Below are 24936 nucleotides of genomic sequence, written 5' to 3' on the forward strand. Positions count from 1 at the left end.
CTAGAAGAGACCACAGTCCTTGAGGTTCTCTTTGATGATGACATCCGTGACTGCGTCGAACACAAATTTAACGTTCTGTGTGTCTGTGGCACAGGTCATATGACTGTAGATTTCTTTCACATCTTTTCGCATGTTGAGATCAAGGAACTGATTCTTGATGTAATTTCCTGCATCTTCAAATGTATTGGGACCTATTTGGGGGAAGGAAATAACTCTGCTGCTAAGTGTTGCTGATTAGGAAGACTGCACTAATTAGAAACTCCTCAAAGCCCATTGTGATTAGGCTGGATCTGTGGCCAGAGGAAATGTGATCCTTTGCCATGTTTTGAGAGAATTAAATGCACGTTAAAGAACAGGACTGGAGTGACAGCCCTGGGCAGTGACATGTGCTTTCTACACAAAAGCTGAAGAGCAAGCAGACATTTTCTTGGGGTGGTTCAGCCTTGAGTCATAACCTCTTTATTCCTACCAAATCATCCCAAGGTGGTAATGCTTAATACAGATCCTCTCCTTTTCCTAGCTGCAGAAGCCTAGCTTGAGCCTAATGACTTTTCCCAAGAGAACCATTTTCTATCCCTTTGTGGCTTTTGTGCCACTCACTTCTTCCCACCCATTACTCTGGTTTGATTTTGTTTGTTTTTAGACTTGGGTGAGGATAATTTGGGCCTAAACACTAGCACAATCCGGGGAGGTAAAGTTTTTAGACCAACTCACCATCGTAATCTGGGAAGCAAATGCTGAGGTGGACTTTCTTGATCTTTTCCTCAAAGAGGTCCTTCTTGTTGAGGAACAGAATAATGGAGGTGGCAGCAAAGAACTTGTGGTTGCATATACTGTTGAACAGATGCAGGGACTCATGCATGCGGTTCTGAAGACAAAAAGACCACATCACTTGTAAAGAAATTTCAGAGGTGGGTGTGTTGTAAAGACCCTGCTCGTTCTGGTTTCAGAAAGTAGGGGTGGGCAGGTCCTTGCTTGGTCTAACACATACTGAAAGCTCTCCCCCACTCAAGTTTCTGTGGCTTGTTAACATGTGCAAGTCCCGACTCCTACTCAAGCTTGTTCCTCAAACAGGCTGAAGCTCTACACCAGCCATTGCCTGAGCTGCTGCTAATTGTACTTGCTTTTTGATCTCCACAGTTTTTGCAGCTGTAAAGGTGAGGGCAGCACTTTCTGCTGTTACAATGGTGAAGCCTTTGCTGGTCATAAAGCCGTGATGTTTCCTGTTTGTCATAGCCCAGGTAAGGACTCTATGGTTGGCCAGAAGCTTTAGACCAACTGGATTTTAAACAAAGCAAATCGGCATCCTTCCATGATGGCTTTTTTGCAGTTTCAACAGGGCTCCAATTTTCAGATGATGCCATGACTGAAAAAGTACCAGGGGAACAAATTCATTCGACTGTAAGCTCGTTCGAGCAGAAACTGTTCTGTGCCAAGCACAGTGGGGCCCAGGTCCATCACAAGGCCTTCCAGCTGCTACCGTAATACCACTAATAAATCTCTCTTGAGACACAAGAAAGCATTAAGGAGAGATTTACTGTTGCTGAACTTAAAGTACTCCCAGCAGCGAGGGGGGAAAGTACAGATACAGCAGCTGGAAACCAGCAGCCAAACCAACTGCATTTCAGCAAGTTGATTTACCTTTTGTCTTTTGCAAACTCTCCTGTTCTTTTGCTGTAACAAGCACACATGTTGCCAAAGAGAAGGTTGTGGGTGGTTTCTATGGCCAACAATAAGGAAGTCTTGAACTGCTTGGTTAGAGTTGTTGGAGGATTCTTTTTGCCTTGAGAATAAGACGGTTACTCACCGTTGTAACTGTTGTTCTTCGAGATGTGTTGCTCATATCCATTCCAGTTAGGTGTGCGCGCGCCGCGTGCACGATCGTCGGAAGATTTTACCCTAGCAACCCCCGGTGGGTCGGCTGTGGAGCCCCCTGGAGTGGCGCCTTCATGGCGCTGGATATATACCCCAGCCGACCCAGCGCCCCCTCAGTTCCTTCTTGCCGGCTACTCCGACAGTGGGGAAGGGGGGCGGGTTTGGAATGGATATGAGCAACACATCTCGAAGAACAATAGTTACAACGGTGAGTAACTGTCTTTTCTTCTTCGAGTGCTTGCTCATATCCATTCCAGTTAGGTGACTCCCAAGCCCCACCTAGGTGGCGGGGTCGGAGTGAGACATTGCTGTGTGCAGAACCGCTGACCCGAAAGCAGCATAGTCTCTGGATTGTTGCACCAGCGCATAGTGAGTAGCGAATGTGTGGACCGATGACCACACTGCGGCTCTACAGATATCGTGGATCGGGACTTGAGCCAGGAAGGCAGTCGAGGAGGCCTGGGCCCTCGTGGAATGAGCGGTGATGCGTGGCATCGGTACACCAGCCAGGTCGTAGCAAGCACGAATACAGGACGTGATCCAAGAGGACAGGCACTGTGAAGAGACCGGTGAGCCCTTCATCCGGTCGGCCACCGCAACGAAGAGTTGCGTCGTTTTCCTAAATGGCTTTGTACGATCAATATAGAAAGCCAGGGCCCTGCGAACGTCCAAAGAATGTAAACGCTGGTCTTGACGAGTAGCGTGTGGTTTCGGATGGAAGACCGGGAGAAATATATCCTGGTTGACGTGGAAAGGTGAAACCACTTTTGGAAGAAAGGCAGGGTGGGGGCGAAGCTGTACCTTGTCCTTGTGGAACACCGTGTATGGGGGCTCGGATGTCAGCGCCCTGAGTTCCGAGACGCGCCGTGCTGAGGTGATGGCTACGAGGAAGGCTGTCTTCCAGGACAAGTACAGGAGTGAGCAGGTCGCCAAAGGTTCAAACGGAGGCCCTGTGAGCCTGGAGAGGACGAGGTTGAGGTCCCACGTCGGGACCGGCTGCCGTTGCTGTGGGTACAGCCGGTCTAAGCCCTTGAGGAATCTAACGACCAGCGGGTTAGAAAAGACCGAGGACGTGAGTTCTCCTGGGTGGAAAGCGGAAATAGCGGCGAGGTGAACCTTGATTGAGGATGTCGCCAAGCCTTGATGTCTTAGGGACAGGAGGTATTCCAGTATCAAGGGGATAGGTGCCAGCGAGGGAGACGTAGCTCATTGCTCACACCAACAGGAGAACCGCTTCCACTTGGCCAGATAAGTGGTCCGTGTAGAGGGTTTCCTACTTCCCAGCAGAACCTGCTGGACGGCCTGCGAGCATTGACGCTCTGTCCGACTCAACCATGGAGCATCCACGCCGTGAGGTGGAGAGACTGTAGGTTGGGGTGACACAACCGGCCGTGGTCCTGGGAGATGAGGTCCCGGCTCAAGGGGAGTGTGATCGGCGTTCGTACTGAAAGCTCCAGCAGTGTGGTGTACCAGTGCTGCCTCGGCCAAGCGGGGGCGACTAGAATCACCCGTGCATGATCCCTGCGGATCTTGAGCAGTACCCTGTGGACCAGCGGAAATGGAGGGAAGGCGTAGAACAGGTGATCCTTCCATGTTAGAAGGAAGGCGTCTGACCGGGAGCCCGGGGCTCGCCCGTGCAGGGAGCAGAATGCCTGGCACTTCCTGTTGGCCCGAGATGCGAAGAGGTCGACCTGGGGAAATCCCCACCTCTGGAAGACGGAATAGATGACGTCCGGGCGAATTGACCACTCGTGCGTCTGGAAGGACCTGCTGAGACGGTCCGCCAGCGTATTCTGGACTCCAGGAAGGAAGGATGCCGTGAGATGTATCGAGTGGGCGATGCAGAAGTCCCACAGGCGAATGGCCTCTTGGCATAGGAGCGATGAGTGGGCTCCGCCTTGCTTGTTGATGTAAAACATTGCCGTGGTGTTGTTGGTGAGAACCAACACGCAACGGCCCTGTAGGAAATTGAGGAATGCCTGGCAAGCTAGGCGCACCGCCATCAGCTCTCGGACGTTGATATGTAGGGCTAGTTGGGCCACGGACCACAGGCCCTGGGTATGGTGCTCCCCGAGGTGAGCGCCCCATCCTAGAGATGAAGCGTCCGTGACTAGGTGGAGGGAGGGCTGTGGGGCATGGAAGGGCACTCCCGCACAGACCGTCGTGCGATCCATCCACCAGGTGAGGGAGGCCAAGACCGAGGCCGGAACCATGACCACCATGTTCAGGTCGTCTCGGTGAGGACGGTATACCGATGACACCCAAGCCTGCAGCGGGCGAAGTCGTAGCCTGGCGTGCCTGGTTACATAGGTGCACGAGGCCATGTGGCCCAAGAGGGCAAGGCATGTTCTTATGGTGGTAATTGGAAAAGCCCTGAGTCCTTGAATGGCGCTTGAGATGGTATGAAAGCGGCTGTCTGGCAGGATGGCTCAGGCACGTCTGGAGTCCAGGACTGCTCCAATGAACTCTATTCTCTGAGTTGGTGCTAGAGTGGACTTCTCTCTGTTGAGCAGAATGCCCAGCTCGTGGAAAGTATGTGTCACTATGTGGACATGAGCCTGAACTTGGTCCCTGGTGCGGCCGCGTACCAACCAGTCGTCCAAGTACGGGAACAGTTGTATCCCTTGTCGACGAAGGAAGGCCGCGACGACTGCCAGACACTTTGTGAACACCCTGGGAGCCGAGGACAAGCCGAAGGGAAGGACTGCGAATTGGTAGTGCACCCTGTTTACCACAAATCGCAGGAAACGTCTGTGGGGCGGATAAATTGCTATGTGGAAATAAGCGTCCTTCATGTCGAGGGCGGCGAACCAGTCTCCAGGATCCAGTGAAGGGATGATGGTCCCCAATGACACCATGCGGAACTTCAACTTTACTATGAATTTGTTGAGTCCGCGCAAGTCTAAGATGGGCCGTAGACCCCCTTTTGACTTGGGTATCAGGAAGTAGCGGGAGTAAAACCCCCTGCCCCTTAGCTCCGATGGAACCTCCTCTATGGCCCCCATAGCGAGGAGCCCAAAAACCTCCTGTGTAAGGAGTTGCTCGTGAGAAGGGTCCCTGAAGAGGGACGGGGAGGGGGAGTGGGAGGGGGGGGCGAGGAAAACTGGAGGGCGTATCCCCTCTCCACCGTGCGAAGGACCCAACGGTCCGAGGTTATACGGAACCAAGCACGGTGGAAACGGGAGAGGCGATCCCGGAAGGGGGGAATTGGATCCTGGGTACCGGTCGTGGTGCCGTCCTCGACCGCACCTTCAAAAGGCTTGCCTAGGCCCTGAAGGTGGCCTAGGCTGGCCCTGGTTCTGACCAGGTTGAGGGCCGTTCGACCTCCGCCTGCCGCCTCGACCCCGCCTCCTGGCAAAGTCCTGTCTTGGACGAGGCGGGGGAGGGTAGAATCTCTGCGGCTGCAGTCTGAAGGGTCTGCGCTGAGGCCCCGGGACATGCATCCCCAGGGAGCGCATCATTGTACGTGAGTCCTTCAGATTCTGGAGTCTCGCATCAGTTTTGTCCGAAAAGAGACCCTGGCCCTCGAATGGCAGATCTTGCAGGGTCTGCTGCAGCTCTGGTGGCAAGCCTGACACCTGTAGCCAGGAGAGTCGCCGCATGGCTATCCCCGAAGCCAGGGTCCTAGCGGCCGAGTCCGCAATATCGAGGGAGGCTTGCAAGGAGGTACGTGCCACCCGCATACCCTCCTCTACCAAAGCCCCAAACTCTTCCCTCGATTCCTGGGGAACCAGCTCCTTGAATTTCCCCATTGAGGACCATGAGTTAAAACTGTAACGGCTCAAGAGCGCCTGCTGATTGGCCGCTCGGAGCTGGAGCCCCCCCGCAGAGTAAACCTTGCGTCCGAACAAATCGAAGCGCTTAGCGTCCTTCGATTTGGGCGCAGCGGCCTGCTGTCCATGGCGCTCCCGTGCATTAACCGATGAGACCACCAGTGAGCACGGCTGGGGATGGGTGTATAAGTACTCATGATCCTTCGAAGGCACAAAGTACTTCCGCTCCACCCCTCTGGCCGTGGGTGGAATCGAGGCCGGGGTTTGCCAGATGGTGGTGGCATTGGCCTGTATGGTGGGGATCAGCGGTAACGCCACCCGAGAGGGGGTATCCGCCGAAAGAATGTTAACTATAGGGTCATGAACCTCCACAATCTCCTCCACTTGGAGGTCCATATTGCGTGCCACCCGGCGCAACAGGTCTTGGTGCGCCCGAAGGTCGATAGGAGGCGGACCCATGGCGGATGTACCCGCTACAGCCTCATCGGGGGAGGAGGAGGAGGATCCCCCCGGTGGCAAGGGGTCCAAGGGCGGTTCCTGTTCCAAGTGCTCCTGGAGGTGGACATCACCTGCCCCTGGGTCCCGGGTCTCCGCCGGTGTGGGCACTGGCGCCTCCATGCCACCTGGCGGAGGGCGGGAGATGGTAGCCTCCGGGACCCTGGGCTCGGAGCGTGCCGAGCAGGACGCAGATGGTGGGGCCCCTTGCGCCTGGTGGTAGGCCCATGGTGTCCAGAAGGACCAATGCGCAGGACCCTGCGTAGGGTCCTCGGCCGTCTCCTGCAAATGGATGGCCTCCGCTTCCGAGGAACGGGACGCCGACCGAGATGGCCACGGCGGTGCCGAGTGCACTGACGCCGGCACCGGATGGTACGGTGCCGATCGGTGCCGGTCGTAGGGCGATCTGTCCCTGCGCAGTGCCGGGGAACGGTGCCGAGATCTGGATCGGGACCGGTGCCGGTAGTCTCGCCGGTGCCGAGATGCAGATCTGGAGCGAGACGAAGACCTTGAGGAGGCCCGGTACTGGGAGCGGCCCCTCGAGCCCGAGCGGCGCTCGTACCGGTGCCGGGAGTTCCGCCTCGAGCCCGATCGGTGCCGGTCATCGCGACGGTGCCGGGATGAGGAACGGCGTCGCGAGGGTGATCTCTGCCGCGAGTACGACCGGTGCCGAGGTGAAATTCGGCACCAGGACTCGGAGCGGCGTCGGGACCTGCTCCGGGACCTGGAACGGTGCCGCGAGTCCGGAGCTGGAGACGGCGGGTGCAGCATGGCAGGCTTGCCCCTGGACTGCACCTGGCGTGGAGCAACTGGTGCCGGAAGGTGTGACGGCCCCGGCTCCGTGAAGGCAATCAAGTCTCGCGCCGTTGCGAATGTCTCCGGGGTGGACGGGAGACAAGGTTCCACCACCAGCCTAGGTGGTGAAACAGTCCGCACCGGACTCGACGGCCTCGGTGCCGGAGTCAACGGTGGGGCTGCCTGTTTTTGGCGGTCCAACGGCGGACGCGGCTCTACCCCCGGCACCGGGGGAGCCGGCGTCTTCAGCGCGGCCGTGTCCTGGGCCTTGCGGGCTTTCTTATGGCCCGGAGAGAGGGATCGGCGCCGAGATCCCTGAGGCGGGCGCGGTGCTGACGTCGGTCGGTGCCGAGGTGGTTTGTCCGCCGCACCGGTCGGAGCCGCCGGGGCGCTGCGCACCGAGGCGCTCGGTGCCGGGGCTGGGCGCGCCGAGGGAGGATCCGGGCTCAGCGCCGCCTCCATGAGGAGCTGTCGAAGCCTGAAGTCCCGCTCCTTCCTTGTCCTAGGCTTGAAGGCCTTGCAGATCGGGCACTTGTCTGCTGGATGGGCCTCCCCCAGGCACTTCAGGCAGGAGCTGTGCGGGTCGCTCGTTGGCATCGGCTTCCCGCAAGACGCGCACGGCTTAAAGCCAAGAGCCTTGGGCATGGGCCCGGCTGTGCGCCGGGGGGGAAAGGGGGGAAGACAACCCCCTAAAACCCCCGCTAACAATTTACAACTATACTAAAACTACACAACTAACTATCTAAGAACTTTAATAACTATATATACAACTATCTATACTAATAACAATGAGAAGCTAGGGAGAGTGAAGAGCAGCTATGCCGTGCTTCACTGTTCCAACGACCGTCAGGGGCGGTAAGAAGGAACTGAGGGGGCGCTGGGTCGGCTGGGGTATATATCCAGCGCCATGAAGGCGCCACTCCAGGGGGCTCCACAGCCGACCCACCGGGGGTTGCTAGGGTAAAATCTTCCGACGATCGTGCACGCGGCGCGCGCACACCTAACTGGAATGGATATGAGCAAGCACTCGAAGAAGAACCTCATGTTCCTGCTCCTCAAAGCCAGGTAGCACGGTAGCCCTACTTCTTTCTGTTGCCACACCGTAGGCAGCTGGCTGTTTCTATGGGTTGTCACAACAGCTACTGGGGAGTCCAGAATGAAGGATTTCTATCACTCTGCACCCTCACCTCCTAATGTCAGAATGCTAATGCCAGTTTCCTAATTGCTGCAAGGCAGGCTCTGTGTGTGGGGAAGACTCAGATTTGAGAAGTCACTGTCTGTCTAAATAACTGAGCTGAGACCCCATTACTAAAATAATGGCCAGTTATTGGAATGCTGTGGGAGATGGCAGTGAGTATGTGCTCTGTCTCTCTAATGAGCCATCGCCTATGGGTCTTCCTGCAGCAGCCACAAGAAGAGTTGCAGGTGCTTTAGGATAGGCAGGCCCTTCAGAAATCACTCTCTCTGATCACTACAGTGCCCTCCACAAAGCAAGATCGTTCTCTTAACCTCTGGGTTTGCAAGTCAGCTGTGATAGGACTATCCTCCTTGAGAAAACTAGTACACGCTGGCCCAAATCTCTGCTATGGGACTATCACAAGCCGCCTCCAACTCTACCCCCTGGTGGTATGAGCACCTCCCAAATGTTAATGGATCACAACACACCCCGGAGGCAGAGAAGTCCTATCCCCACTGTATAGAGGAAACTGAGCCATAGGGTAGATCAGGTGACTTGCCCAAGCTCACACAAGGAACTTTGAGGTGAGAACTGAACCCAGATTTCCCATGCCCTATCCACTAGGCCTTTCTTCCTCCTTGCTCTCCTTCCCGCTCCTAAGGGCTTGACTGTGCAGTCTCCCTCATGCCCCTTGCCCGTCTAGAAGGGTACCAGAGTAGGGACTTTTTTCAGCATCTTGTGAAACAGTCTAAAATGCTGCCCCCTGGTTTGTCCCTTCTGAATCCAACCGAAGAGAGGGAGGAGTTCTGTCTCCCCTGTCCATAGTCTCTTGTCTACTGAGAAGAGAACTCTCCACAAACTGCTTTGGAGGAGATTTGCAAATCTCCTCCAAAGCAGTTTGTTTTAATAACCCGCAGGGCCAGGGATCCCTTCTGCATGAATCCATCCTGAGGGAGGAAGAGAAGCAGGTGCCCTGTTTGAAGGACAACCATCTGCATGCAGGAGGGCTGCTGGTGTGTTAATGAGCTGGCTTCCCTCAGAGGGCTGCTCCTAGCAGGGGCAGACAATACCAGAGGCATCTTGTTACTGTTTTCTGCCTCCTTATCGCCAGTTTTCTCTGCTCTTCGCCCTCTGTGTGTTTGAAGGAGAGGCTGAGCGCCCCTATGGAGCCAGCGCCCTGCCTGACTAGTGGCATCCGAAACATTCCCCACAGGCTGCACTGCTCCGATTTCCCCTTGATCGTGTTTGTACATGAAATGGGGGCTCTGGAGAGACTCTTGGTTGAGGAAGCTGGAGGCTGAGCATCATGTTAGGGAGGAGCTGCTGTGAAAGTCCACCAGCCCTTGGATTGGCCTGCGGGAGCCAAATGGCTGGCACTGCAGGAACGAACCTGGATCCTAGAGCTCGCGCGCTCTCTCTTCTTGTCTTCTCTTTAAGGAAATCCCAGAGCAAGCTGACCTGGATGGATGCTCTGTGGGATCCCAGCAGTCAGAGATGGATAAAACCCTCTCCCTGCTGGGGTGTATTAGATCACCAGTGTCTGATGGACCTGGAGTATCAGACGCTGGGGCTAAGGAACTGGACTGCAACTGAGGAGATGTGGGTTCTGTTCTGTGCTCTGCCCTACACTCCCTCCCTGTGTGAATGTGGGCAGGTCTCAGTCTCCCTCGTGTTTTTAGGTCCCCACCTGTACAAGGGGGAGGATGATCTGTTGATTCCAACATGCTGTTTGCCTGTTCAAAGGGTCAGCACTTTGGGCCAGGGGCTGTCTTTTTACTGTCGGTCTGTGCAGCATGTAGCACCATGGGGACCCTGGTCTTGGTTGGGGCTGCTAGGTGCTACTGAAATACAAATCATCCTAAGAGTGGTGGTGATCTGATTTAGAAAGGCTCTCTGCTCTTGCTTCATCTGTTATAAACCAAAACCAGAATATGCTCCTCAGTCCCCTTTGGGCCCTGTTTGAATGACAGATCTCGGACATTGTCCCACAGTGAGGTGTTGATAGAAGAGATTTGGAACAAATTGACAAACTAAACAGTAATAAGTCACCAGGACCAGATGGTATTCACCCACGAGTTCTGAAGGAGCTCGAATATGAAGCTGCAGAGCTACTAACTGAAGTATGTAACCTGTCGCTTAGCTGTCCTCCAGTCATCCGGTAGAGAGGATGATTTAACGTAACACCGATTTTTAAAAAGGCTCCAGAGGCAATCCTGGCAATTACAGGCTGATAAAACTAGCTTCAGTAGTGGGCAAAGTGGTAGAAACTACAGTAAAGAGCAGAGTTATCAGACACACAGGTGAATATGATTTGTTGGGGAATAGTCATTACAGCTTTTGTAAAGGGAAATCATGCCTCACCAATCTATTAAAATTCTTTGAGGGAGTCAACAAGCATGTGGATAAGGGTGATCTAGAGGATATAGGGCACTTGGATTTTCAGAAAGCCTTTGACAAGGTCCCTGACCAAAGGCTCTTAAGCAAACTAAGTAGTCGTGAGATCATAGGGAAGGTCCTCATAGAGCAGTAACTGGTTAAAAGACAGGAAACAAAGGGTAGGAATAAATGATCAGTTTTCACAAAGGAGAGAGGTAAACAGCGGGGTCCCCTAAGGATCTGTACTGGGACTTGTGCTATTCAACATATTAAGTAATGATCTGGAAAAGAGAGTGAACAGTGAAGTGGCAAAATTTGCAGATTATACAAAATTATTTAAGCTAATTAAGTCTACGGCTGCCTGCGAACAGTTACAAGGGGAGCTCACAAAACCGTGTGACTGGACAACAAAATGACAGATTAAATTCAACATTGGTAAATGCAAAGTAATGTACATTGGGGGAAAAAATAATCCCAACTACACATATATAATGATGGGTTCCAAATTACTTGTAATCACTCAAGAAAGAGATCTTGAAGGCACCGTGAACACCATGTCTAGTGTTGGTTGGAAAGGATACATGGAACTGGAAATGGTTCAGAGAAGGACAACAAAGATGATCAAGGGTTAGGAACGGCATCCATACGAGGAGAAACTACAAAGCTTAGGGTTGTTCGTTTTAGAAAAGAGATGACTGGGGGAGATATGATAGAGGTCTATAAAATCATGAATGGGGTAGAGAAAGTAAATAGAGAAGTGTTATTTACCCTTGCCCACAATAAAGAAATCAGGGATCACCTGATTGAAATTAATAGGCAGCAGGTTTAATATAAACAAGAGGAAGAACTTTTTCACACAATGCACAGTTAACCTGTGGAACTCATTGCTTTGGGATGTTGTGCTGGTCAAAAGTATAACTGGGTTCAAAAAAGAATTAGATAAGTACATGGCTATTAGCCAAGATGGTCAAGGGATGCAACTCCATCCTCTGGGTGGCCCTAGCCTCTGAGCGCCAGAAGGGAAAGAGGGGTGGATCTCTCCAACTGCCTTGTTCGGTGCACTCCCCCTTAAACTCTGGCACTGGCCACTGTCGGAAGACAGGATACTGGACTAGATGGACCCTTGGTCTGATCCAGTCTGGCTCTTCTTGTAATAAATGCTCCATGCTAGCTCACGAGGGCTCAACTCTGCCTCCGTTTACTGATGATCTTAGTAGAAGTTCCACATGTGCAGATGAGGACCCAGCTGGGCCTGTAGTGTTCCCCCACCTCAAATCTATTGGCCTTAAGGGTGGGCCATGTGCAGGCCCTGAAGAGCAAGGGAACTGCTTGGGCGACAAACTCATTGATTCCACGGCCAGGAGGGACCATCGTGATCGGCTAGTCTGACACCCTGTAGGGCACAGGCCAGAGACCTGCCCCAAATCATTCCTAGAGCAGAGCAGTTAGACAAACAGCCCATTGGTGATTTAAAAATGGTCAGTGATGGAGAATCCACCATGACCCTTGGTCAGTTGTGCCAATGGTTAATTACTTGCACTGTTAAAATGTTATGCCTTATTTCCAGCCTGAATTTGTCAAGCTTCAACTTCCAGACACTGGCTCGTGTAGAGTGAAGAGCCCGTTATTAAATATTTGTTCCCCAAATTGGTATTTCTAGACTGTGATCAAGTCACCCCTTCACCTTCTTTGTTAGACTAAATAGAGCTCCTTGAGTCTGTCATTATAACGCACATTTTCTAACCCTTCAATCATTCTTGTGACTCTTCTCTGACCCCTCACCAATTTATCAACATCCTCTTTGAATTGTGAACTCCAGAACTGGACACAGGGTTCCAGCACTGGTCCCACCAGTGCCAAATACAGAGGGAAAGTAACCTCTCTGCTCCTACTCGAGATTCCCCTGTTTATGCATCCCAGGATCGCATTAGCCTTTTTGGCCACAGCATCGCACTGGGCGCTCAAGTGCAGCTGATCAGGGTTTGTGGTGGACAAATCTTTTTCAGTCTCTGCTTCCCAGTGTAATGAGGGTGCCCCTTCGAGATGGGGCTCCAGCTGCAGTTGGGAGCCAGGTTCAGAGTGGTGGGGTGGATCGGGCCCATCTGTGGCTGCCTTCCCCTGCATTGCTACACAAAGCGAGCAAGCAGTGGGTGAATGGACAATGATTTTTTCATCTATCAGTTATGTAACTGCACATCTAAGCAGCAGAGTTATGAATAGCTTTTCATAGTAAAACTGCAAACTGTTCTAAGGGATTTCTTCAGCTATGGGCACAACTGTTCAGCTGCAGCTTGCTAGTTCTGCAAGCCATTGCTGCCTCTCTGATTCACGTATGTTCATTACAGGTGCATCACTTCCTGTGGGTTTAATTGTCATAAGACTCAATTCCTCCCTACGCTGACATCTGACTTTCAACAACCAGGGCAACCACTGACTGAGGGGGAACCCTAGCCCCATGAAGTCAACGGGAGCTTTGTCATTGACGTTAGCAGGGCCAGGATTTCACCTGTACTGTCCCCACACAGGATGTGATAATTCTCCTGGGGTTTCTCAAAGCTGCAGTCTTGGCCATGCTGTTTGGCTGTTGTCCTTTTTCTAGCTCCTACATAGCTACATAGGTTTTAAAAACAAAAGAGGTCATCTAGTCTGACCTGCACAGCACAGGCCAGAGAAGCCCACCCAGGGATTCCTGCACCTAGCCCATAGCTTGTGACTGAGCTAGCGCAGAGCTTTTAGGAAGAGACACCCAATTTTGATTTAAAGACTCCAGGCTAGATCCACAAAGGAATTTAGATCCTCAACCCCCTGCTCACCTGCTGCTTAACCCTGAATGTGCCTAAATTCCTTGGCACCATAGCTTCCACTGGTGGACATGTGCAAAGCCGCTAATTCCTGAGACTGCTGAGCTGCCTGGTCCGATCCTCAAATGAGGTGTTACCCCACCTGTCTCGCTTGCTGTGCCCAATCCTGTGGACATGCTCGGAGCACGCTAACCCACACAACACATGGTGCGGGTTCACCCTGTACTCAATCACTCAGTGGTTCGAGCACTCAGCTGGAAGGCCTAGGTTTGAATCCCCCTCTGCTTGGTTCAGAGCAGGGACATGAACTTGAATCTCCCCCACCTCAGCTGTGTGCCCTGACTGCCAGGCTCTGGCGTACTCTGGGGCAGGGGTCTCCATTTCTTCTGGCGAAGCTGTTCTTTGTGTGCGATATTGAAACAGTCACTGGTCCAGAGAGAGAGCGATTGTAGCCCAGGGGTTAGTGCGCCTCCTGGGAGACCCAGGGTCCCATCCCTGCTCCAAGGGCAATTTAAGTGTTTCAGACAAAGTGGGACAGCTTCAGCAGGAGAGGTCGAGAGAGACCTGCCCTGGAACACACCTCCTCAGGGCACATAGCTGGGAGATGGATGATGTGGGTCCAAGTTCCTCTCTGGATTAGAGAGAGGATTCAAAGCTGGATCTCCCATATGTCAGGTGAGTGTTCTGCCTATTCGGGATGGCACCCCAACCCCATGGAGTTAGATCACTGAGGCAATGCCAGGCCCCTGGTCTTCTACTGGCTGGCTTGGGTGGCTCCCTGCTCAGGTTGCTGGGTTCTGTGAATCCCATTCTTACCCAGCTCTCCCAATGCAGTGCTTAGTCTCCAAGCCCCCCACGCCAGCACGTGCCCAGGTAGGTTGTTCTAACGGTTAAACATCCTGGCTGCTAAAAATGTGCACCTTCTATCTAGTCTGCATGTGTCTAGCTGTTGGGTCTCCCAGCTGTTGGGTCTCAGTCTGCCTTTGTCTGCTAGATTAAAGATTCTCTGCCATTGGAAACCTCCTTGCTCAGGAGCTTCTGGGCTGGGTTCAAGTCACCTCTTAACCTTCTCTCGGGCAAATTAAACAGACTGAGCGTCTTTAGTTTCTTGCTGTGAAGCAGGTTTCCATGCTTGTGGCTCACATCTGAGCCATTCCCGATTTCTCCTCTGAACTTTCCACCTTCGCTTCCTAGTTTACAGGTTCTGACACCGATGTGCCAACATTCTGCAATTGCTCTGCAGCAGGGAGATAGGGCTGAGGATGAGAACGCCATTCCAGATGTTCCATTGAATTCAACCCCATGCTAACCTTGAAAGGTCGGTGCTATGATCCCTCACTGACAGAGGCGGAAGCTGCAGAACAATTGAGTGTTTTTTCCAGAGGGGCCGAGCACCCACCACGCCTATTGAAATCAGCCAGGAGTGCGGGTACTTCTGAAAATCCAGGCGTCCGTTATCTGTCCAAGGTCACACAGGGAACAGAGCTGGGAACAGTATCCAGCTCTCATACCTAGTGCTTTAACCACAAGCCCATCTTCCTTCTCCTATTGATTTCTCATGCCCTCTTGACGGGCAAGCCGTTGGGCAGCCCCCCTGAAAGAGCCTTTGCCTCAACCAGCCACGGGATGTCGCTGTGCTACATGAATTAGCTTTAGGTGCTAGCTGCACTGGCTGGAAGGCAGCATTTATTTTCAGACATGGGTTAATCTGATGTCAGGCAAGTGCTATTTTGCTTCCTGGATTTGCGTCAGAGCAGCACAATGTAAACCACGAGCTGCCATTCAAGGATATTCATGGCTCTGTTGCCTGCCGGAGCCCCCCTGTGTTCCAGGCAATACAGGCACTTCATACCAAGCAAGAGTTGGTGCTCACCCCTCTCCTTGGCGCTCTCTGTGCGAGGGAGATGCTATTTTCTTAAAATCTGGGCGGTGGCTCCCAGATATCGCCCAGATGAGCTAGGAGTTTTTTCCGTTTCCTGGTGCTCTGAAAAAGGGGGGAGCAGCCACCCAGCTGTGTTCTGGTGGCAGAGGAGCAGTGGTCACAGTGCCATCAGCAGATAGGGATTAAGAGAGAGAACATACCACTTCATCATCCTCTACTAGCACCATGTCATAGGCGCTGAGGGCTCCGCAGAAGATAATGCAGGTCACGCCTTCGAAGCAGTGGATCCACTTTTTGCGCTCTGACCGCTGTCCTCCCACGTCAAACATCCTGTGGAGGGAATAATTCTGCTGTTAGATAGCCCCTTCCCACCCAGAGCACTGAACACATAGGCAGTCCTAGCACCCATCGCAGAAATCCAGCCCACGCCGGGTTGGAATGTGGCAGCTGTTTACATGAGTGCAGAGGGCCAGATCCTTACCTGGTGTAAACTGACAGCACAATGGCGCTCTGCAGATTTACACCAGCCAAGAAACCCAGCCGTTTAGGATAGGATGTGAGGCAGGCTCTCCCAGCCCACTGAAATAAATGGCATTATCCTGGCTGGAATTTGGCCAGGATACCTGGGTCAGTGATGCCACCAAAGGGGAGAGGGACACAAGTGCATATGCACTCACCTGAAGTTAAGATCTTTGACAGCGAACTTGGTCTCTATGATCCCTGTGGTCTTCACTCGAGATCGTAGTACATCCTGTTCGTTGGGGAGGTAATCGGGGGCTGTGATCCGATCCAGCTGGTTCAGGTAGCTAGGCAGGAATGCAGAGAGCTGTTGGGAGCAGTCCTAAGGGATAGGGCATATAGCTGTCGGGCATGGGGAAGGAGGTCTGGGGTAAGGTGTTATCAGTGAGCTAGCAATTGTAGGAGAGGACAGTGGGAAGGTCCAAGCGATTCTGCTAGCCTGAGGGAGAGGAGATGTCATTCTAGCCCAACTGTAGAGCAAGAAAATCTCAGTTCATGACTTACCAGGGTCAAAGTATGCACATAGCCTTCTTACTTGCATTGCAGCAGCACCTAGGAGCATGGACCATGACCCCGTTGGGCCAGGTGCTGAACAAGCAGGGTCTGCTATGGCCCAAAGAACTAACAATCTAACAATAAGACAAGAGATGACAGATGGAGGCAGACAGACAGGTGGACCCTGCTGGTGGGAGGTGATGGAGCAGCTCTGTTAGTGCTGTGGTCTGGAAAGCCCGTAACCTTAAGTTCCAGCATCCACAGTTGCTCCTCCACCCTGCTGTTGAATGGGACTGTGCAGCTGCTACAGCCTACGAGGGAGCTGCGTGGCAGGCCAGGGTTTATGAAGTCAGAGAATGGCCATGTTTGGATCAACAGAGTGAAACAATGAAGTTGTGTTCCCTGCAGCATTCCCTGTAATGTGCCCGTGCCTCTGCTCTGCAGCCGTTGTGCCAGGCCATGGCTCTGGGCCCTTGAAAATTATGTTCATCTAACCTGAAGGGACAAATTGCGATGGTGTTGACACCAGCGTGTGTCTGGAGTAACCACTGTCTTCAGTGGATTTACGCTGCTGGGAGCAAAAGCAGCATTTGGCCCTGAGGCTACTGAAAGTCAGAGCCTGAAATACCTCATTGGCCTTAGATAGTGCAGCCTGTAATAGTACATGAGGCAGATTGGTGCTCAGATGCCTGAAATACCCTGGCATGTGGCATCAATTAAGGGTACAGGAACTAGGCTGGTAACGAGGGGTGGGCAGCCCCACTGCAGCAGGCAGTGATAGTCGCATGTCAGTGGTGTTTAGGGGCTTTGTCTGACACAGTAGCACTATCTTGGCCATGGGGGATAATCCCCTCTGTTCTGTATCTCACATGGAGCTGTTCTGGGCTAAGTGGGAGCACAGAGGACCTCGCTTGTTACATAGTGAATTATGAGAGTGCATGCAACTTGATGCTTCAAAGCCATTCTGGTCTGTCTTGCTTGTTTTCGAAAGTCCTTTAAGAGGCATGTACCCTTCCCTTGACGGACAAGGCTCTCCTTGGACTTAGTGCTAAAATTTCCACTGGCTTCAAAGGGAACAGATTGGCCCCTTCACCTGGAATTTCTCCTTCCCTTCCCCTTGGCTGCTGGTGAAAAGCTGAGTCCTCAAGTTTTTTTTTACATGGCAGTAGGGGGCGGGTGGTACCTGCTCCATAAAGTCATCAGTCACTTCAGCACCAGCGAAGGGGAAGATTCACAGTACTAAGCCCCAACGATGGATGAACCCTCTGTGTCCCAATAAGTTCGTGTCCATCCCTGGAGGATCTTGCCGTCTGGCAGTTGCTTTTCCTAATGACTGGGCCATAGGGACAGACTTACTAGGAAGCGGAGTCGTTGAGCTGGTACTCAGCTGCTCTGTCAAAACAGGCCTGGACTCCCGCATCTTTCCACAGCTTTTTTATACAGTCCACTAGCTCTGGGGGCATGGTGCCCTCCTCGATGGAATCTGCCAAGTTGCACAGCTGCCGCCCATCATCCTGTAAGAGACAGAGCCGGTGAGCAGGCTGGGGCCAGAGACGGGCACGAATGGCAGACCTGCTTTGGGCCCATCTGAACAGGGTAAGGTTTTGTGGGATTTTAATGTGGATTTTGAAATTTAAATTCTACCCCCACCCAACCCTGCTGATTTTCAAGAACAGCTTCCCCAGAGAATGTGGGGAAACATGCCCAGAATCCTGTCTGGCCAGGCCCTGGAGTGGGGAACTCCAGCTGCTCCCAGAATGCTTTCCTTAACCAGTAGATGGCAACACACCCATAGCAGCGTGGTGCCTGAAGGAACGGGAAACCAAACTCCTTGTTCCTCTGTGAATAATGAAAGGAGCAGGACCCTCCTCTCTGGACTCTCCTTCCCCACAGCTCCTCTTTCCCACACTTGGAGGTCTTGCCCTTCCCTTCCAATCTACATCACCTGGGAACCAGACGACTGCCACTTGCCCACCCAGTGGCAGTGGCGTCTATTAAAATATTTATCTGCTGTTGTAAGGAGCAGCTGGGAACGTTTGGCTTCTAGCATGCGCTAGCAGGAGTGAATGAGACACACAGGGTATGTCTACACCACAGCCTCCCAATCCCGGTAGACAGACTTGAGCAAGTGTGCTAAAAATAGCAGTATGGATGTTGCAGTTTGGGCACGGGCTCGGACTAGCCCCCTGAGCTCAGACCCAGGGGGTCAGGTGGGCTTGGACTCACACAGCTAGCCTGAGCTTCCGCTCGAGCCGCAGCATCCACACTGCTATTCTTCACAAGCAAGCTCACTCGAGTGAACACCAGTGAACCCATCTCTGCCCTGGGGCTCAGAAGGAACAAACTTCCTCTCCAACCCAAGAGCAGCATCCTGCATCCCAGGTTACCCTGCAGCCTCTCCCAGGACTCCTGCATATAACTGGGAATTGCAAGCACTCGAACAGATGAACACGTGGGGACCCCCCCCCCACACCTGCCTTCCCCTGTCCAGGGGCCAGACAGATGTTCCAGTGGTGGCAGGGGCAGCGTACTGACCCCTCGTCCTGGTTCGGCGTAATCTATCCGCAGCGTGGACATCGCTCGGATGATGGCCAGGATTGACTGCAGCACGTTGCCGTAGATGATGGACTTGAATTCCAGGCACTCTTCTTGCGTGTAACCATCTTGGTGGATAATCCTGCAGGGGGAGGGGAATGAAACACAGCCTTTAACAGGGATCACAGCCTTGCTTCCCTGGCAGGCCTCTCCCTGCAGCACAGACATTGGCACCTTGCCCTCCAGCCCGAAGGAGGCAGTGCAGGGACTGAAATGTGCCAGCTTGAATGCCTGCTTTTTTCCTGGCATAGCTGACTTTCCCCTTGGTGCTGGCTGGGGTGGGGTGTGGAGGGTAGCAGCCTGAGTGGCATCTACTAGCAGTGTCTGACAGTGTGTCACCCCATGCAGGGGAGAAAGGGAGCTCCTTCCACCCCTATCTACCCCTGTGCTGGCGTGCAGCCCGGCTCACAATTGGGCCCATTGTGATCTACACAGGTGCCTGGCAGCCAAGTCCAGATGCAACGAGGAAACGCCCTCCATCGGCTGGCTCAATGAAGACCAGGGTACCAGCTTTGAAAGGAAAGCGGTCTGAGACCCATGGCACAGATTAGCTCGCTGGCTCCTGGACTGACCACGCATGGCTCTGCCTGTGACAGAACCTCAGATTCATAGGGGAAGGTCAGATCACATGGGACCTTCTGCGACTGGACTCTGCTGACACGTAGAGCTCACTTGCTCCCTGTGTAACTCCATGATGGTTTGTGTTCCCTGCCCCACGGGGCTTACATCAGAGACCCAGCACAGCAAGGAGCAACGCACAAAGTGGGTGTGGTGGTTTCCTCCTCCCTTGTGCCTGGAGACTTGCAGCCTGCTGTTTGGTATGGCTGGCCATCAACTTGCCACCAGTACCCCACATGCCAACAGCTCACATGGGATGTACCCGCACTCCATCCACTCCCTGGGATGTTCCACAGGGCACGGGTGCTGAGATGCTAGATCCACTGACTATCTAGGCCAATCTCCTTGTCCTGAGAGTGGGCTGTAGCAGGTGCGTGGGAGAAATGAAACTTCCATCCCCACCCATCATTTGTTACTGAGATGACACATGAAGAGACCCCAGCTGATGATCAGTTCGTGCCTCGAAGCAGAAGAACTGGGCACCTTTTCCTCCTAGCTAGCATAACCACAAATGCTATTTTTATTTAGTTGTTTAATCCCTTTTTATTAATCTTGCTAAGCTATTGCCAGCGGGCAGGCAGCCTGGCCCAGCAGCAGCGCAGGGGTTAATCACGCTACATTCATGCCTAGATTAGGCTCTTAGAAGGAAACCGCCTTGGGCTGTGTTCTGGGCAACCGACCCTCAGCCCTACCGTGGTACTCACTTCATCTGTTTGACGATTGTGCTCTTGCCTGACTCCCCGGCACCTGGAAAAGAGCCAGAGGAAACGTTTGAGTGCCAGCATCCAGAAAGAGAGAGACATGTACATCTTAGAGGGGACCGCAGCTCTGGGGCACTCGGATCCTACAGCACTGGGACCAGCGTAAGGACCTAGATACGCAGCGCTCCGTATGCAGCATCTATCCTGCTCTTCACTCCTTTCCCCCATGCACTTTTCTCTGGGGTTGGCCCCTCAGACACTTTAGCATGGATGGATTTCTCCAGTGCGGGGTTATTTAGTGGCATATTAATGTGGATCAAACAGGTCAGTTGATCCGGGCCCTGGGCTCCCAAGAGCTCAAGAGCCCAACCCAGGGAATGGCCTTGTTTTGAGGGAGTGATCAAACTGGCTGTCTAGGAACCAGGGACTGAGCCTGCTTTTACATAACCGCCTGGCCTCTCCCCTTCAGCAGCCACCCCTGGAGGTGCTCGGCTCCCCTCGCTGGGCGCTGGTGCATTGCCTGGGCTCTGGGAAGGGGGAGGCACGCATGGGACAGCTGCGCTTCCCTTACCGCCGCTGTTCACCAGCACGTGTGCTGTTCATTGGAGGCTCTGTGCCAGCCAGCTGCACCCCAGCTCATCTCCCAGTTACCGAGTCCTCACCCTGTGGAAGCTGGGACAGGCGCTTCCAGCCCAAACCTGACCGCCCCCCCCTCCCCCCCGCCCAGGGTTCAAACCATCTTGTGCCCTGCAGGGTAGGGGATGAGGAAAGAACTGGGCACATGTGGTTTAGAGATGAGAAGGCTGAGGGAGAAACATAGCATGTAAAGGTGGTTACACAGGGGCCAGCGATCAATTGCTCTCCATGGCCACCGAGGGCAGGACAAGTAGCAAGCCACTTACTGGGCAGCCAGGGAGGCTTAGGTTGGATTTTTTAGGAATAACTTTCTACCTGTAAGGCGAGTTCAGCGCTGGAACAGGGGGCCTGGGAGGCCGGGGGGCGGGCTTAAAAATAGGTTACACCCATTGGGGTGGGCCTGCCTCAGCACAGGAGGATAGACTAGGTGCTCTGTTGAGGTCTCTTCCAGCCCTGTAGCTCGATAAGGGTATCTAGCCTCCACAACTCTCCTGTCCCAACAAACCCTCTTGCCTGGCTGCCCGGTATTCAGAGCCTTCGCTAAGCCCACACGTCCAGGATACATCCGCCAGAGCAATATCCTGCAGCTTCCATCATCCTTCCACACCCTCTTGCCTGAGTCTGCAACCCCACCCTCCATCCACCTAACCCGCCTGCAGACTATCTAGTGCATTGTCACTGAGCCCCTCTGCTCTGGCTCCTGTCCCACCTGCTCCTCTCAGTACTGGGCCTTGCTGGTCTGGTGGATCCAGGGGAACCACTGGTTATATACCCCTGCAGTCAGCTTTCTCAGGCCGAGGGCGACCCCCTGTGCCTTGCTCATGCCCCCTTTTTATTCCTCAGAGGCTCCCCCCTGGCTCGACTCATTTCCCTGGCCTAGGAAGGCTGGAGATCCCTCCCTCCAGAGCCCATCAGCAGTGCTCAAAGCTAGCTGCTGTGGGGGACACTCGAGTCCCATGCCCACGGCTGCCGTCGGCATGAAGGACCTGTCATTGCTACCGGGTCGGGGGACCTAGTTACGCCATAAGCCCCCCACAGTGGAACCCTACACAGCAAGCCTGGCCCATGTGTCTGTCATGCTGGGACCATCATACTGCGCTCCAGCAGGGTACCGTAGAAAGGACCATGTCGGTGGGCCTGGACTCAGCCTGGAGCTGGGATTCCCTGCACGCTAACATTGCCTCACCCCTTGGGCACGCCCAGCTCAACCCCGGGCTTTGCTTTTCTTAGCCTCCCCCTCTCGCTCTCCCGTCTCCGTTCTCGTCGCCTGCCCTTCGGTTCTCAGCTGCAAGCGCCAGGCGTCGCCTCATCTCATCGCTTTAAGCAGCTTATTCCAAACCAGGAAGCTGCTTAGAATTAGGGCCTAATCGCGCTGATCCCAGCCTCCCTGCCGTCACCTGGATGAACCTTATGGCGCTGCGCAGCGTCAGGCGTAGGCTTCCTGCCCTTGCAGTGCGAGCGGCAAGGCAGCCACGTTGTAACCTAGAACTCCGGGGAGCATTAGCCCCAGGACCTGCGAAGGGTGGCTCTGGGCTGAGACAGGCCCTGCTGGCCTCTCTCCGCTCCCAGGAGCTGGCTGGGAGGCTGGGTTTCCAGCAGGGGCTTCTAGCCTCAATCTCAGTTCTCTGCTCAGGTGGCGTCTTTCCTACAACCCCCCCAGTCACCCTCTGGAGCAAGGGTTTATTCTGCTGCCTTCACATTGCTGCGGTTCTGGCACAGGCTTGGAGTTCTCTCCAGGCACGGGGAGCGAGCATAGGAATCATAGAGGGTGGCTTAGGGCACCCTGAGCTGCAGACCAGGACTGACCCCCAGTGACCAGTTCCTGGGCTGGAATGGTGCAACCTGGTGGCCCCCCCAGACCATTGTGCACATCTAGTCTGAGCTGCTGCCATGCCCAGGCCAGAGACCTCAGCCAGACATTGCCGTATCGATCCCATCTCTTCGGTGTGAGCAGGAGCCTTTCTTTTAGGAGGAGACATCTGATCTTGATTGGAAGAGGGTGGTGGTGAATTACCCTCGCTGATTGTGACACTAAGCGGGGATTGGTTGGAGGCACCTGTCACTGGGGGTTTCCCCCGCCCATGACCATCCACTGACCTAACCTTCACCCTCGCACCTGCTCCCTACCTTCTGGATAGGTACTCCCTGGAACCTATCCATCCCTCATGCTTCCCCCCAGCTGCCTTGAAGAAGACACTTGGGCCCCTGCTGTGACCAAGCAGGGCCCCTCCTGGCTGACTTTACATGCACACGTATAAGATTTGGGTGCCCCAGACTTCGCCACATGCCAGAGTGAGCAGCAGCTTCACCTGGGCAGCACAGGCCCAAAGGAAGCTGTGCTCTGAGCTGGAGCCCAGGGAACTGGAGAGGGGACGCTGTAGGAGAATGAGAGCAGGCCGGAGACTCCAGCTCCATCGCAGCTTTAGAAGGACTAAACTGTGTGTGCCCTTGGCATCTCCTAGCAGGCTCCCTTCCCTCAGCAGTGCTGGGCTGACAGTGAGAACTGCCCCTGCATTCTGCTGTTTGCAGTACTCAGCTCTTGTTCTAGTGCCCGTAAAAGGGCCGAGAGAGGCACCCAGTCCAGGAGTAGGATCGCCCCATTCGCTCCAGCTTGCAGATCAGCAGACTTGTGAAGTCTCTGGCTAGTGACTCAGTAATGCAGACTCAGAGCACAGGCCCTTCTGCAACTGGGATATTAGGCTAAACTGAGGCTTTTAGTAGTCAGGTAAAATCAATGTGTTCAGAAATAAAGTCCATCCCTTTCTATTCACACTGCTCATGGAGCACCGAGGGTTTTCTACCACCAAGCAGATAACGGACCCAATCATCATCACCCTCTGCCTTTCTCTAGGCCAGAGATCTCAAAGCGCTTCATCAGTGTTAATGAGTTGCGGTTTGATCCTGCAACGCCTTGCTCACCAGAGTAGCCTCGCTGCCAGATCCAGCCCTTACACCTCACACACAATACACGTGGGGCTAGGGATAGTACTGCCATCCTGTTTGACAGCTGTGGCCTCTGTGGGTCAAACTGTGAGGCTGCAGCAGAGTTGGGGCTAGAACCCAGGTGTCCTGATCCTCTGTCCTGTGCTTCAGCCACTAAACTCTCATGTGAAGTGAAACATTACATATACATCTTTGCTTGTCGTTTTTTGGCCAGAAAAATGACTCTGATCAATTCCCTTTTCACACGTGGCCCTTGATGAGTCACCAAATCAATCCAAAGCCCCCCCTCCTCCCAATGCTGAAAGACCCAGGTATGTAGTTACCAAGTGCTGACACTAGCCACAGCATTCCTATTCCCCCCACCCCTCCACCACTGCCCCTTCTGGAAAATTACAAATAGATTTTAATCCCTACTGAGGTGCTGCCCCCTTCACCTAGGCTTTTCTCAAGAGGGTGTTTGTGACCTCTTGTCACATCCGATTGGCTGAGAAATCTCTGTGTCCTGGCTAATCGCTTCAGTTAGGAAGTCGTCAAGCTAATGAGAGCCCATCTGGTGCTACTTAGGAACAGATCCTCCTCTCAGTTGGAAAAAAATGAGAAAAACAACAACAAAAAACTCAGGGTGACCATATTTCTGAACCCAACATGGACTGAAACAGCCAGACCAAGCCCTCCTGCCTTGGTCCTGCGCTGCATTTCATGCTCCCTCTTCTCTTCCTTCTGTCTCCCATCCCTTGGCCACCAGCAGATACTACCACTTTCTAATCCCTTCACATAAACTGATTGTCCTCAGGCCCTGCAACAATAACCCCAGTTTCGCCTTTCTTGCCCCACCTCCCCTAGCTTGGCATCACCATGTCTCCTCTGAGGGTTGCCTTCGTCCCAGGCTCTGCTTAGCCAACTCAGAACTGAAGGCTGGGTTGGCACAGGCTAACCATCCCCCTCCTACCCTGCATTCATCCTGAATCACCAGGATCCCCTGTTGGGCCATTCTCTGCAGACTGCACATTTATTACCTGCATGGAGACCAGCTCTGAGTGGTACAGAACCGCTTCCCTGCCCACTCATTTCTGGATCCACCCTAGGAGCTCAAGGTGCCCCAGGCAAGCTGCAGCGTTGCCCAGCTCCCATGCTTACCTAACAGCAGCAGTTTGACCGTCTTTGCCTCCTTGTCTGCATCTTCCTGGAGTTTCTTCTCCAACTCCTTGGACCTTTTGGCCAGTTCTTTATCTTCAGCGCTCGCTCCACTCCCCAT

At 53.6% G+C, this 24936-nt stretch overlaps 1 protein-coding gene across 1 annotated transcript; it reads right to left on the bottom strand.

Annotated features, from left to right (window-relative positions):
- GNAT2 (G protein subunit alpha transducin 2) lies at window positions 1–24936 on the bottom strand. The gene is made up of 8 exons (XM_024224446.2): window positions 24819–24936; window positions 20106–20148; window positions 18724–18865; window positions 17545–17702; window positions 15852–15980; window positions 15375–15504; window positions 715–868; window positions 1–191 (listed from the first exon to the last, which is right to left on the bottom strand). Exons 1-8 carry the CDS (start codon window positions 24934–24936, stop codon window positions 1–3), a joined length of 1065 nt encoding a protein of 354 aa, XP_024080214.2.

The sequence above is a fragment of the Terrapene carolina genome, unplaced genomic scaffold (assembly GCF_002925995.2).
Source record: "Terrapene carolina triunguis isolate 2854851 unplaced genomic scaffold, T_m_triunguis-2.0 Scaffold195, whole genome shotgun sequence".
Classification (NCBI taxonomy): Eukaryota; Metazoa; Chordata; order Testudines; family Emydidae; genus Terrapene; species Terrapene triunguis.

Excerpts from the sequence above, each read along its gene's own strand:
- GNAT2 (XM_024224446.2), bottom strand. The coding sequence starts at position 24,936 with ATGGGGAGTGGAGCGAGCGCTGAAGATAAAGAACTGGCCAAAAGGTCC. Across the intron at positions 17,703-18,723 it reads ACGCCGAACCAGGACGAGGG|GATGATGGGCGGCAGCTGTG; the intron begins GTCAGTACGCTG and ends TGTCTCTTACAG. Across the intron at positions 192-714 it reads TTGCTTCCCAGATTACGATG|GTCCCAATACATTTGAAGAT; the intron begins GTGAGTTGGTCT and ends TCCCCCAAATAG.